The sequence below is a fragment of the Jaculus jaculus genome, chromosome 1 (assembly GCF_020740685.1).
Source record: "Jaculus jaculus isolate mJacJac1 chromosome 1, mJacJac1.mat.Y.cur, whole genome shotgun sequence".
NCBI classification, from domain to species: domain Eukaryota; kingdom Metazoa; phylum Chordata; class Mammalia; order Rodentia; family Dipodidae; genus Jaculus; species Jaculus jaculus.
Window position 1 is genome coordinate 248,040,849 of NC_059102.1, and position 14,676 is coordinate 248,055,524.

The window sequence follows — 14,676 nt, forward strand, 5'->3', positions numbered from 1 at the left end:
ACAACAACAAAAAACAAAGTAAAGAAAGCCAGGCGTGGTGGCGAACACCTTTAATCTCAGCACTGGGGAGACAGGTAGGAGGATCACAGTGGGTTCAAGACCAGCCTATGAGTGAGAGCGAATTTCAGGTCAACCTGGGCTTCAGCTAGACCCTACCTCAAAAAAAAAGTAAGCCGGGCGGTGGCGCACGCCTTTAATCCCAGTACTCTGGAAGCAAAGGTAGGAGGATCTCTATGAGTTCGAGACCACCCTGAGACTACATAATGAATTTCAGGTCAGCCTGAGCTACAGCAAGACCCTATCCCCCCAAACCAAAAATAAGTAAATAAAATAATAGTAATATCACCGGAAGACATGTGAAAGACCAAACTAGTGATCAGGAATATTAACCACTTCTTCACTATTATTTACCTACAAAATGATCCTCTGGGCCCAGAGCCCTTCTTACTAGAGACAAAAAACTTTCAAAAGAGAGTAGGCTATTAAGGGCTTGCTAGCTACTCATAATTTTTTTTTGTCCCCAGGAGGGATCCTGCTGAGGCCACAGGAGAGGGCGTCGTGGGCCACACCAGGCGACCGACCGGCCGACGGAGCACAGATCTAATGTCCGGGGTCAGAAGAAGACCAGAGGGAACCAAAACGCGAGGAGCTGAGGGCGCCTCGCTGGAGACAGCGAGCAGAAGCGGAAGGGCCCGGCAATGGGGTCGGGACGGAGAATCTCACTCACCCAGCGTGAATTCCCATTGCTCGTTCCCCAGAGAGCGTTCAGGAACCACCTCCAGGTCCAGCATTGGTTCGGCTCGCCGGGCCGGGCCGCCTCCCTGCGGCAGGCAGCGCACAGCGGACCCGACCTGACAAAACAACGCAGTGGCTGACTCTCCGGCCCCGCCGGCCCTGCTCTCCATCCGGCCCCGGGCCTCACACTACAACTTACCTCTCTTCACCTCACCGGCAGGCAGCCGCGGCACCGGAGGGAGGCAGCAGCCGCAGCGGGGGCAACTGCAGCAAAAGCGGCGTGCCCGGCCGTAAAGCGTGCCGTGGGCGGGGCGAAGGCGGAGTTCAAATTTCAGGGGGGAGGGGGCGAGTTTGAGTCGGAGCTGCGCCTGCGCAATCTCCGCTGCCTGGCGGCAATTCTCTACTCCCAATGCATCGTTTTGTTTTGAGGCCCTCCTTCCGCACAGCACGCGTCCCCGACCCTACGGGTACTCCAGAGAAACACGCCACGCGATCCACACGTCATACACTTGTCTACACACAGGTCCCAGGAGCGTGCGCTGGTTTCAGCGGAGAAGGACGCGGAGCCTCGGAGTCCGGCGGCCTGTGGACAGGCCTATCCCAGCAGCGGCCGGACTCAGGCCGGCTGCATTTGCCTTTCGGTGGGCAGCACTGTACTTAGTCCCAGCGACCTAGCGGTCACTTAGTAGGGCTCTACTTGAAAGCCTGGTAGTTCGAGTTCATGGGGGAACGGCACGGAAATGGGGATGCGTGAGAGATGGCTGGTTAGGGGAGGCGGACTGAGCAGAAGGGTCTAGGCCAGGTGTCTATCCCAGTAACATCCACAGGGGCTCAGGCGCGGGTCGGGAGAGAGGGCGGTGGCTGCGCTGCTCTCACTGCTGCCACCTGTATGCTCTCGACCCAACCCTTTGTGGTCTGTGCTAGTAAGTAGCTTCTTGAACATGTTTAGCCTGAGCTTTCCACTTGCATGCCCTGGGGCACCCAGAACCGAAAGGTAAGCTGATGAGTCTTCTGATGCCAAGAGTAAGTAGCCTCAGTGTCTCACAACCACTCTAACGTGAAATTATCCCCCCAATTTTACAGACATACATGAAGTCTAGAGAGGTTAAAAGACCTTGCCCAAGGTTCCTCGGCCATAGGCATATATAACCCCTTAAGTTTAAGCAGGGAAGTAACAGGCTAAATTCTCAAACTAGCTTGAAAGGAGTATAACTTGTAGACTCATCGAAATTTGAAGTCACTTCTACTGTCATTAAATTGAAAAAAAAAAAATGGAGGATGTCCCTTGTAGCATGGTTGTATGCAAAACCAAAACTGGGTAATTGGGATGTCCAGTTGGCAAGTGGTTAAATAAACCCTGACGTGTGTAATAAGATATGTTTAGAAGCTGGGCGTGGGGGCATTTTTTGTAATCTTTGCGTTTGGGAGGTGGTGGCAGGAAGATAAGTTCAAGGACATCCTGGGGCTATCTATTGTGTTAGAGGGCAACCTGGGCTGAGATACCCTGTCTTACAAAACACACACTCAACAAACCAAAGAAAAACAAAAAAATCCCAGTGTCTAAACTGTAACCCAACCAGGTTGGGAATAGTTGTTTAAAAAGAGCACTTTAGCCAGGCGTGGTGGCCCACGCCTTTAGTCCCAGCACTTGGGAGGCAGAGGCAGGAGGATCGCCTGAGTTCGAGGCCACCCTGAGACTACATAGTGAATTCCAGGTCAGCTTGGGCTAGAGTGAAACCCTACCTCAAAAAACCAAAACCAAACAAACAAAAAACACCCTAAATAAATAAAAAGCACTTTAGAGACTTGGAGAGATGACTCAGCAGTTAAGGCACTTGCCTATAAAGCCTAACGACCTGCAGGTTCAATTCCCTGGTATCTACATAAAGCTAGAGGCACAAAGTGGTGGGTATGTCTGGATTTTGCAGTGGTTAGGTCTAGGATGCTCATCCTCTCTGCTTGCAAAAAATAAAATAAAATTAGGGCTGGAGGGATGGCTTAGCAGTTAAGACATTTGCCTACAAAACCAAAGGACCCAGGTTTCATTCCCCAGGACCCACATTAGCCAGATGCACAGGGCGGCACATGTGTCTAGAGTTTGTTTGCAATGGCTGGAGGCCCTGGCGTGCCCATTCTCTCTCCGTCAAATAACTAAATAGAAATAATTTAAAATTAACAACAACAAAAAACGCTGGGCATAGTTGTTCACGCCTTTAATCCCAGTACTCAGGAGGCAGAGATAGAAGGATCTCTGTGAATTCAAGTGAGTATACCAGGTCAGCCTGGACTATAGTGAGAACCTACCCTGGGCGGGGGGAGCACTTAGGGAGGCTCGGGAGATGGCTCAATAGTTAAAGGGGCTTGCTTGTAAAGCCTGTTGCCAGGGGTTGTCTCAGGGTTCACTTCCCCAGTATCCATGTAAAGCCAGATGTACGAAGTGGTGTGCACATCTGGAGTTTGTTTGCTATGGCAGGAGGCCCTGGCATGCCCATTCTCTCGGCTTGCAAATTAAAAAAAAAAAATCTTTTTTAAAAAAGCACTTGGAGGGTTTGGTTTATGGAGGGATTGCAGGGTTGAAGGGAGTGAACTGTGATGGGATAGGCCAAGTGGGCTATTAGCAGAGGCTAGAGAAAAAAGTAAGTTTGGATAAACCAAAAAACAAAACAAAAACAGGGTTGTGGAAACTCCCAAGAAACACCTTGGTGTAGTAGGGAGGTAAGATTCTTTTTTTGTTTTTTAAATTTTTATTAACATCTTCCATGATTATAAAAAAATATCCCATGGTAATTCCCTCCCTACCCACCCCCACACTTTCCCCTGGGAGGTAAGATTCTGATTGTGAACAACATCAGACAGAATTTTTTTAAATCTTTGCTTATTTAAGTATAATGCATCCAGGTTTTTGTCATAGGTAAGAGTGACAGTTTTACATGATCCCACAATACACTAACAAGAAATGCTTGGGAGACAGGCAGAAAGACTGTTATTAGAGGGCATACAGCCTGAGCTCCACGGTCAAAACAAACAAAAGTATCTAAGAGAGGTAGCCCAACTCAGGAGAATGTCTTCAATGATCACCCCCCCCCCCAAACCAAGGGATGTTTGGAAATACTGAAATGACAAATGTAGTATATTCAGGAAAACAATCATAACAGTAGTCCAAACCAGACATACAGGGACATCCTGAGGTCACAGCATACATAGTAGCTAACTAGGTTCATAGACTGGACACTTAAATCCCAATTCTGCCACTGAAAAGCTTTGTGTGTTGGACAAGTTACTTCACTTCTCCATGTCTGTTTTCTTTAACTGTAAAATTATACTCATTTCAGAGATTTGTTAGCTGGTCACATTTTTATAATTGTCTGGCCTAATTAAATACTTTGCAGCTACCCCCCCCCCAGGTAGGGTTTCACTCTAACCCAGGCTGACCTGGAATTCACTATGTAGTCTCAGAGTGGCCTTGAACTCATGGTGATCCTCCTACCTATGGGATTAAATGTGTGCCACCACACCTGACTTAATTTTTTTTTTTTAATCAAGAGTTGCAATGGAATCCACTGGCAGGATTTAGATTGGAAGTGGAAAATGAAGAAGACACAATTTCCCAGCACAAGTTGACAGAAAAGTAGCTTGGGGAGCTGTCACTGGATGCTGGAAGGATGTTAATCCGGTTAATTTATATTAAATTTATGTGGCAACTTGGAAGGTAAAAACAGGCCTGAAAGACAAAGTGTCTTCTCCCAAAGAAGTTCAAAAGGTCACCCCAATAAAATGTCATAGTTAGACTAGCACATCACTTATTTTCTTTTGTGGTGCTGAGGAACTAGCCCAGTATGGTTTGGACATCCCTTTAGGCAAGCACTCTAACAGGAATTCTATCCCCAGCCCAAAGTATTTAATAATTGAGTGGCATGTGGTAGCTATTAGAGCTATTCACAACCTTCTGTGCAAAAAGTAAAGCTGCAATTCCCTGAACAGCTGAGGTTGGGTGTGGCAGTAACTAGTTTGGTAAATGAAAGAAAGACACCTGTCAAATTCAGGTGTTTTCAAACCTGTATCCTTTTTTCTAACACTGTCTTTCCCCTGGTTCTGTCATAATGCCTGGGAATGTTCTAGTTCTGTGAGCCAGTAACTTTTTACATTTTAAAATATTTTTATTTATTTATTTGAGAGTGACAGAGAGAAAGAGGCAGATAGAGAGAGAGAGAATGGGAGCGCCAGGGCCTCCTGCTGCTGCAAACGAACTCCAGATGTGCGCGTCCCCTTGTGCATCTGGCTAACGGGGTATATAGTACCCACATAACAAAATTGTGCATATTTCTAAAACTAGCCTGAACAATGACATATAATTTCTAATATTTTTTCCTTTCCCTAAGGCTGCTTTTTCATAGTCTTACTTCAAGATTGGTAAATCAATCTGACGGGGTGGCATTGGAGGTAGGGGGAGATTCCACATAGTTTCACTCTGTAGCTCAGGCTGTCCTAGAGCTAATTATTTAATTTTTGTTTTTTTAAAAATATTTTGTTTATTTTATTTATTTATTTGAGAGCTACAGAGAAAGAGGCAGAGAGAGAGATAGAGAGGGAGAATGGGCGCGCCTGGGCTTTCCGCCACTGCAAAGCAACTCCGGATGCGTGCGCCCCCTTGTGCCTCTGGCTAACATGGGTCCTGGGGAAGGGAGCCTCGAACTGTGGTCCTTAGGCTTCACAGGCAAGTGCTTAACCGCCAAGCCATCTCTCCAGCACCATAGAACTAATTATATAGCCCAGATTGGTTTGGAATCCAGTGATCTTCCTGCTTCACCTCCTAAATATTGGGGTTACAAGTGAGCGCTATCATGCCATTTTTAAAGATAGTCCTCTCTCTCTCTGCCTCTTTCCCTTTCTCAAATAAACAAATAAAAATATTTTTTAAAAAGGACTGGAGGGATGGCTTAGTGGTTAAGGCCTGCCAAATGGTTCGATTCCCCAGGACCCACGTAAGCTAGATACACAAGGTGGCGCATGCATCTGGAGTTAGTTTACAGTGGCTGGAAGCCATGGCATGCCCATTTGCACTCTCTCTCTGCCTCTTTTTCTCTCTCAAATAAATTAAGAAAAAATGTGTGTGTGTGTGTGTGTGTGTGTGTATTTTAAAAGGATAGTACTGCCTGGCTTGAACTTGTTATATAGCCAAGAATGACATGAAACTTGATTTTCTGCCTCTACTTCTCAAGTGATGGGATTATAGGCGTGCACAACTATGCTTGGTTTCAATCAGATTTTTTTTTTTTTTTGAAAATCACAATATACACTGGCAAGTCACACTATATTATGTAATTACTGGCCTTCTTTGGAATTAGCAGAAATGACCACTTATGTATGTATTAAGTGAGAAGTAAAATTGGGGAACTGCAGACAAGAGATGGTTCAGCGGTTCAGGCGCTTGCTAGCAAAGGCTAACCATCCGAGTTACAGTTCCCAGTACCCACACAGAGCCAGATGCACAAAGTGGCTTATGCGTCTGAAATTCATTTGCAGTGATTAGAGCCTTGGAATGCCCAAACTCTCGCTGTTTCTGTTTTCCTGAATGGGTCTGAGTCTCTCTGCTTGCAAATAAATACATTAATAAGAAAAAAAGGGGGGGCTGGAGATATGGCTTAGCGGTTAAGCGCTTGCCTGTGAAGCCTAAGGACCCTGGTTTGAGGCTCGATTCCCCATGACCCACGTTAGCCAGATGCACAAGGGGGCACACGCGTCTGGAGTTTGTTTGTAGTGGCTGGAGGCCCTGGCGTGCCACCCATTATCTTTCCCTGCCTCTTTCTGTCTGTCGCTCTCAATTAAAGAAATAAAAATAAACAAAAAAGTCTTTAAGAAAAAAAAAGTAAAATTGTGTAGCAGGAGGGGGAAGGTAGGAATATGTTCAACATTCCATACATACCTGTAGAAAGTTTTACAAATGACCATTAGATGTCACTGTTGATGCTTTTAATAGCACAAAAATAATCAAAGAACACTTCAGAAACAATAAAGCCAATTTTCATGTTATAACCAGTACTAGGATAGAAATTATCAGATTATATCAATAAAGAGTCAAGACCCTGTTTTCACTACACATAATTTTATTGTGAAAGTGAATTAAGCATACAAAAAACACAGTATGGCTAATGGTAGCAAAAACAATCTGGTGGCTTAAGGCAAAAGGCAAGTTTTAATGGAGATGAATTTTAAAAAGATGATGCAATGATGTACTTTTAAATATAGATCATGAAAAAATATCAAACTGCACCAATAACTTAAAAACATTTTTTTTCCAAAGCTTGGACTACTGAAGAAAAAGAACCTATGAATCTTAACGCCAGCATTAAGACAAACAGAAGCAGAGCAGTGCTAAATGACAGAAAAGATTCAATATTTACAGGATGGCAAGAAGAATATTTAATAGCATATGATCTTATTTACTGGCGTGATGAAAGCCATTGGCTAGAAGTAACTGAGGAAAATGTACCATCATGCTGCTTAAAAAGAAAAGAAGTGCAGAAGTCAAAATCAGAGAGCTCCACGACAGCCCCACACACCACTGTGAGATTTGTATGAGGTGTCCGCAGAGGAGGCAGGGCACTGAGAGTAAACGTGAGCTGTACACCACCAGACACTAACCAAATTCACTCACAGTACTCAGTTACACAAGATCAGCATGGTCTTTTACATCGCATTGTTTAGAACAATTCAAACATACTTCTTACCATGCATGACTTCAAATATATAACAAATACTTTTATTCTGAGATACAAGGGCATCTATTTATGAATTATAAAACCTATATACAATTAAAGTCACACCTCCATCAATCAAGTATCTTTATATGTTTTTTAAATTCGATGACCTTATTCAGATTTCATTTTCTGAATTGACTATGTCAGTTTTTCAAATTCTTTAAAATAATGCCATTTTATTATGATAAAATACGTTTTTGCAAAAATTCAGAAATGTAGTAACATCCAATGAATATGACCATGAGAAGTATCTGTAAGCATGTTTCCAGTTTTGTATTTAAAAAAGGCTGTGATTTGACACTTGAGCCTATTTAAAAATATTCTTACACTAAATCATCTCAAAAGGTGCTATTAATAGTCCTTTTGCAAAATATGTGAATGTTTTATCCTAGAATGGAAGAAAATGTATCCTCTGCACAGATTAACATTTTCTAAGACTAATCTTTCTTTGCTCCATATTGTTTCTACAAAAGCATGCAATATAAAATACACATAAAAGCAGCTATCTTAAGCATGATTTTAATACAATTTACCTTTGTAGCTGACTCATCACTGTCTCCAGTTTAGTATGTTGTTACATACATGAAGAAATTACAGTATCCCTTTTCTGACTGACTTAAAAAAAAAATCCCTGAATAAAACAGAAGCCATCCTGTGACTTCTCTAGGCATTTCAGTAGAATATTATTATCCATGGAGAATACTTTCACCCAAATTCATAATTACAGAACATAAAACAGATCTGGGGCAAATCAGAGTTAATACCAATTTACAAGTTTTATGTTGAAAAAGGAAAGACGGTATTGATTATTAGCATTTAAAAGGATACTGTGACTTTAACAACTGTAAACTTCGTGTTGGGCTGTGGCAGACAGCTCTATGCTACTAGGTTTTTAGCTTGTAAGTAGCGCAAACACATCAACATTTTAAAAATGCTGCAGAATATAAAAACACAAAAAGTGGAGAAAATAAAACCAAGAATGCTTATTTTTTAAAAAGCTGTATAACCAACACATCTGAAAATACATTTTTAAAGCAATTGATTAAAGAAAATCCTCTGATATAAATTTTAATTTTAACTTGCTTTAAAATGACATGATTTTTAAATTAAAATGGAGGGAAAGAGTTTTACAACTCAACTAAAATAATGCCAACAAGGTAAGCTTGCATAGAAAAAAATTTCAAATTATTACTGGCTACATGTTTTAACAATTAGAAATGCAAGTATTATAGTCATAGTGCAAAACCATGGCAGTTTGTGATGTCTTTTACTGCCTTGGGTTGGAAAATAGACGGTAGTACCTCCAGTTATCACAGTTTCTGGTCTTACAATGAATTGTTTCTGTTAACTAGAAGCAGTATGTATGTAAAGATGGTCAGCACATCTGCTGTGCTACTGTTAGCGAAGTTTGAGATCATCACCACCACCTAAATTGGAACCAGGACTAGGGTCTTGTTGTCTTCTTGCCTGCAATGATAAAATTGTAATTTGGGGTTAGAAAATGGTTTGAAAATCAAAATGCCAAACATATAACACAGAAGACACAATAGCATATAAAAAATTTATGGCTAAAAACTTTTCTACCCATATCTTTATATCACAGACAAAGAACAGTTACAATTATGTGTAACATATTTTGTAAAAATCAGGGACTCAGCAGTTAAGATGCTTCGTGGCACATGCATCTGGAGTTTGCTTGCAGTGCTTAAGGCTTGCTTTCTTTCTTTTTCTTCCTCTCTTTCTCTCAAATAAATAAATAAAAATAATTTTATATTTAGAAGGATATTATACACATACTATGTATAAAACAAAAAATATGGTTTTGTTTTTATTTATTTCATATATTTTAAAAAAGAAATATATTTTTATTTTTTGTTTTTTTGAGGTAGGGCTTCACTCTAGCCCAGGTTGACCTGTGTAGTCTCAGGGTTGCCTCCAACTCATGGTAATCCTCCTACTTCTGTCTCCAGAGTGCTGGGATTAAAGGTGTGCGCCCCATACCAACTAATCACTTTAGAAGCAAACTTTGTACATTTTACTAACAGCTCACATTTATTGAGCAACAGCTAAAAGCTAGGCAAAGCTTTTTGTTTGTTTGTTTTGTTTTAGTTTTCAAGGAAGGGTCTTACTCTAGCTCAGGCTGACCTGGAATTCACTATGTAATCTCACGTGGCCTTGAACTCACAATGATCCTCCCTCTGCCTCCTGAGTGCTGGGATTAAAGGCATGCACCATCATGTCTGGCTATAGGTTTAAGTACTCTTTATGAATGAACTCATATAATGCCTCCTACAACCTAAGTTACAGGTACTGTCATTTTCCCCCATAAAGTTAAGAAAATGGAGTCCCAGAGAAACATATGTATGGTCTACTAAGTATACAACTAAAAAAAAAAAAAAAAAAAAATCTAATAATGAATTCTAACTCTGCCAAATGATCTTGAAATCACCTCAAATGATAAAATCCAGAACTAGTGTGCATAAAAGATTGTCTGGCAAGTAAAAATAAAAATTGAGCCAGGCATGATGGTACATGCCTTTAATTCCAGCACTCAGAAGGCAGAGGCAGGAGGATCGTCATTAGTTAAGAGACCAGCCTGAGACTACGTGTGATTTCAGGGCAGCATGGGCTACAGTGAGACCCTACCTCGGGGGGGGGGGGGGGGGGGGGCAGATACTTATAATACCTATATTTGTAACAGTATTTAACAATTAAAAGACTTAACAATTATAAACACAGAGCACTTTAAGACTTACTGCAGAATAAGCACACTATTTAATTACGGCAAGTTACTTAGTAGAAAACATCTATCGACTAAAGTATTGTATATTACACACTGCTAATGAATTTTTTAAAAATATAATAGTACCCTTTGGTCTACATGCAACATTTTCTCTCAGCCCCTTTCACAAATTCCAGTATGTATATTAAGCTTTCTGCAGCACCTCCGAATGTTGGCTAAGCACTATCATCTTTTGTCTACAGAATCTGGTTCCAATATAGGTTTTAGGTTTTCCTTTGTTACGTAATGGCAACTCCATTTTACTAGTTACTTAGGCTAAAAGCCTCGGTCAACCTTAATGTATCTCCCACCTCCAGCCAAGCATGGTGGCTCATGCTTATAATCACAGCCCCTTAGGATACTGAGGTGGGAGGATTGCCCTGAGTTCAAGGTCAGCCTGAGCTAGAGTGAGTTCCAAGTCAGTTTGGGCTACAGTGAGACCCTCCCATGATTCAGATGGTTATACCTTTAAATATTATCTTTAATGTGACCATTTGTTTACCTTACCAGTCTCTCTCTAGTTCAGGCCACCATCACACTTTTACCAACTATTTATTTATTTTGAGAGAGAAAGAGGGAGAGAGAAACAGTGGGAGACAATGGGCATGCCAAGGCCTCTAGCCACTGCAAATGAACTCCAGATGCATGTGCCACCTTGTGCATCTGGCTTATGTAGGTATCAGGGAATTGAACCTGGGTCCTTAGGCTTCATAGGCAAGCATCTTAAGTACTTAGCCATCACTTCAGCCCCCAATTTTTTAAATATATTTTTTATTGACAACTTCTGTACTTATATTTTATTTATTTATTTATTTGAGAGGGAGAAAAGGAAAGAGAGGGAGGAGAATGAGAGAGAGAACAGGCATGCCAGTGCCTCCAGCCACTGCAAATGAACTCCAGATGCAAACGCCTCCTTGTGCATCTGGCTTACGTGGGTCCTAGAGAATTGAACCTGGGTCCTTTGGCTTTGCAGGCAAGCACCTTAACCACTAAGCCATCTCTCCAGCCCACCTTTTTTTTTTTTTTAACCAACTGTTTACATGCTAGCAGTTGACACTAACTGCAGTTACCTGTACAATATAGTTAGATAAATGGAATGGCATACTAATAGCACCAACTGATTTTCCATTGCTTATGTCATTTCAAGAAACCAACTTCAAAAATCACATTCTGAATTAATTGATGAAAGGGAAAGAGGGAGGGAAGGAGGAAGGGCATGCCAGGGCCTCCTGCCAATGCAAACTCCAGATGCATGAGTCACTTTATACAGCACTAGGGAATCAAACTGAGGCTATCAGGCTTTACAAGTAAGTGTCTTTAACCACTAAGTCATCTCTTCAGCCCCATATTCTAATTCTATTTTTTTAAAGTTGTTTTTTTTTTAAAATATTTTATTTTTTTATTTTATTTATTTGGGAGAGAGAAAACAGAGAATGGAAACACCAAGTTCTCCAGACGCTGCAAATGAACTCCAGACACATGTGCCACATTGTGTATCTATCTGGCTTGCATGGGTCCTGGGGAATCCAAACTAGGTCCTTAATGGCTAAGCCATCTCCCCAGCCCCCACATTCTAATTCTTTTTTTAAACTTTACTTTTTAATTTTTTCAAGGTAGGGTTTCACTGTAGTCTAGGCTCACCTGGCATTCACTCTGTATTCTCGTGAACTCATGGGAATCCTACCTCTGCCTCCTGACTGTTGGGATTAAAGGCGTGCGCCACCACTCCTGGCTCAAACTTTACTTTTATTTATTTATTATAGAGAAAGGCAAAGAGAGAATGGGCACACCAGGACCTCCAGACACTGCAAAAGAACTCCAGACACATGTGCCCCCTTGTGCATTTGGCTTATGTAGGTCCTGGGGAATAGAACTGAGGTCCTTTGGATTTGCAGGCAAACACCTTAATCGCTAAGCCATCTCTCCAGCCCCCACATTCTAACTCTTAACAACTAAATTAGGCTGAGCATGGTAGTATATGACTGCAATCCTAGCACTTGGGAGGTTACAATGGGAGTATTTTAAGTTTGAGACCTGCTGGACAGAGATCTTATTTCAAAAATCCAAAAAGGGGCTGGGGACATAGCTCATCAGGTAGAGGTGCTTGCTACCAAAAAGCCTGTCACCCAGGATCTGATTCCCCAGAGCCCATGTAAAGCCAAATGAACAAAGTAGCACCCACGTCTAAAATTTGTTTGCAGTGGCAAGAGGCCCTGATGTGCACGTTTCTTGTCTCTTTCTTTCCTCTGCTTGAAAATGACTAAAATATTTAAGGAAGCTGTGGTGGTTTGAAGTGTCCCCCATAAACTTAGGTGTTCTGAATGCTAGGTTCCTAGCTGATGGAGATTTGGGAATTAATGCCTCCTGGAGGCAGTGTATTGTTGGGGGCGGGCTTATGTGTGTTATAGACAAGTTTCCCCTTGCCAGTGTTTGGCACACTCTCCTGTTGCTATTGTCCACCTTATGTTGGACAGGGGGTGATGTCCACCCTCTGCTCATGTCATCGTTTCCCCCTGCCATCATGGGGTTTCTCCTGGAGTCTGTAAGCCAAAATAAACCCTTTTTTCCCAAAGCTGCTCTTGGTTGGGTGATTTCTACCAGCAATGTGAACCTGATTGCAACAGAAGCAAACCTGGACCAACACCTTAAACACTGGACCATCCCTTTAGCACCCAAGTTTGTTTGATTAGTTTCTTTTTTTTTGGTGTTGGGGATCAAACACTCTATGGCTAAGCTACACTCAGCCCTAAGGACAGTTTAGTTAATGGCTCCAGCTATGCCATAAATTAAAAATGTTTGTTATTTGCACAAAAATAACAGCTGCCTTATCTACTTTCAAACAAATAAAATCCAACACTAATTCCTTTAATTTTTCCCAGAAATGCGTGTGCGCACACGCGCTTAGCAGATTTTAACTCCTGCTTTTTCAAGGTAGGGTCTTGCTCCAGCTTAGGCTGGCCTGGAACTCAGTGATCCTACATCTGCCTCCCGAGTACTGGGATTAAAGGTATGCCCTACCACGTCCAACTTAAACTAATGTTTGTTTGCAGTTTAATTTTTTTTAATTTAATTATTTGGGGGAGAGAATAGGCATGCTAGGGCCTCTAGTCACTGTGAATGAACTCCAGACACATGTATCACACCTTGTGTGGCTTATGTGGGCACTTGAGAAATAAACCTGGATTCTTAGGCTTTGCAGGCAAGCGCATTAACCGCTAAGCTGTATCTCCAGCCCATTGTTTGCAGTTTTCAGTGACAAAATATTAGTATATTCTGTTTTTCCTTTTTGGTTTTTCGAGGTAGGGTCTCACTCTAGCCCAGGCTGACCTGGAATTCACTATGGAGTCTTAGGGTGGCCTCAAACTCAGCAATCCTCCTACCTCTTTCTCCCAGTGCTGGGATTAAAGGTGTGCGCCATCACTCCTGGAAGTACATTCTTTATAGTTACTTTTCAATGCTATATAGTCCTAGACTAAAAGAGCTATGCATGTATGTACATCAGGAAAACAATTTAGGTTCCATCCACAATCAATGCTAAGTGTGGTTTAGAGAGCAATCTATTCTGCAGAATCAGAGATTGTGATGTTAGCATCTGGTTTCAGTCAATGAAGGTTAGGAAGGGACTGAGCAATGAAGAAACACTGAGAAAAATCAATTCTAATTATATATTTATAAATCACTACTAACCTACCAATAGCATTTTGTTAAAAGGTTAGCCTTTGTCTTCGAGAAGAGTAATTTTCAAATTACATTAATAAAGGCATGATGATTTGATTCCAAATAGGCGATGGTCACCAGCAGTGGAATTTTTTGTACTGGTAATAACTGTGTAGAAGTAACTGTGGGTTTACTTGTCAAGAATACTTTATTTTTGATAAAACCATGGTGAGCAGGAGTAAAGTTGTTTTGCGATTTATTTGTACTTTTAGTTTCGATTTACCTTGCAGAGGAGGAAATATGGAAAACCTTAGGTAAGGCACTATGAAGGGAAGTGAAAAGCAGAAACATGCTTCTAATCCCAGCACTTGGAGGCAGAAGTAGGAGGATGGCTGTGAGTTCAAGGCCAGTCTGGGACTATTCAGTGAGTTCCAGGTTAGCCTGGGCTAGAGTGAGGAAAAAGGGAAGGAAGGAAAAAAAAAAATCCCAGAAGTGGGTAAGTCTAATGAGTATAAATGGGAACCGAAAAGAGAAGAATGATAGATGGCAATGACCTTGGGATAACTCAGAAGACACCATAGTGCTGAGAAGTGACAAAGGAGTGCTCAATACCGAAGCATTTTTTTATTCCTTCGAAGGCTCAGGGTCCATTGCGGAAGAAGTGGTGGAAAGAATGTAAAAGCCAAAGGAAGGATAGGGCTCCTTACAATGCACTCTTCCAGACACAAAATGGCCTGGATATCC

General features: G+C 41.8%; 2 protein-coding genes across 5 annotated transcripts in view; both read right to left on the bottom strand.

Moving 5' to 3' along the window:
* Positions 1–993, bottom strand: part of Phaf1 (phagosome assembly factor 1) — a 33,831-nt gene extending 32,838 nt beyond the window's left edge. For both annotated transcript variants that reach the window (XM_045150707.1, XM_004661717.3), the window contains exons 1-2: positions 935–993; positions 728–851 (exon numbers count right to left, since the gene is read on the bottom strand). In XM_045150707.1, the coding sequence (XP_045006642.1) occupies positions 728–791 (64 nt within the window). In that variant the 5' untranslated portion in view covers positions 792–851; positions 935–993. The remainder of the gene's footprint in view (positions 1–727; positions 852–934) is intronic.
* Positions 994–6,821: 5,828 nt separating this feature from the next.
* The window catches only part of Cbfb (core-binding factor subunit beta), a 69,426-nt gene continuing 61,571 nt past the window's right edge, over positions 6,822–14,676 (bottom strand). For all 3 annotated transcript variants that reach the window (XM_045138729.1, XM_045138716.1, XM_045138724.1), the window contains one exon: positions 6,822–8,960. In XM_045138729.1, coding sequence (XP_044994664.1) covers positions 8,892–8,960 — 69 coding nt within the window. In that variant the 3' untranslated portion in view covers positions 6,822–8,891. The remainder of the gene's footprint in view (positions 8,961–14,676) is intronic.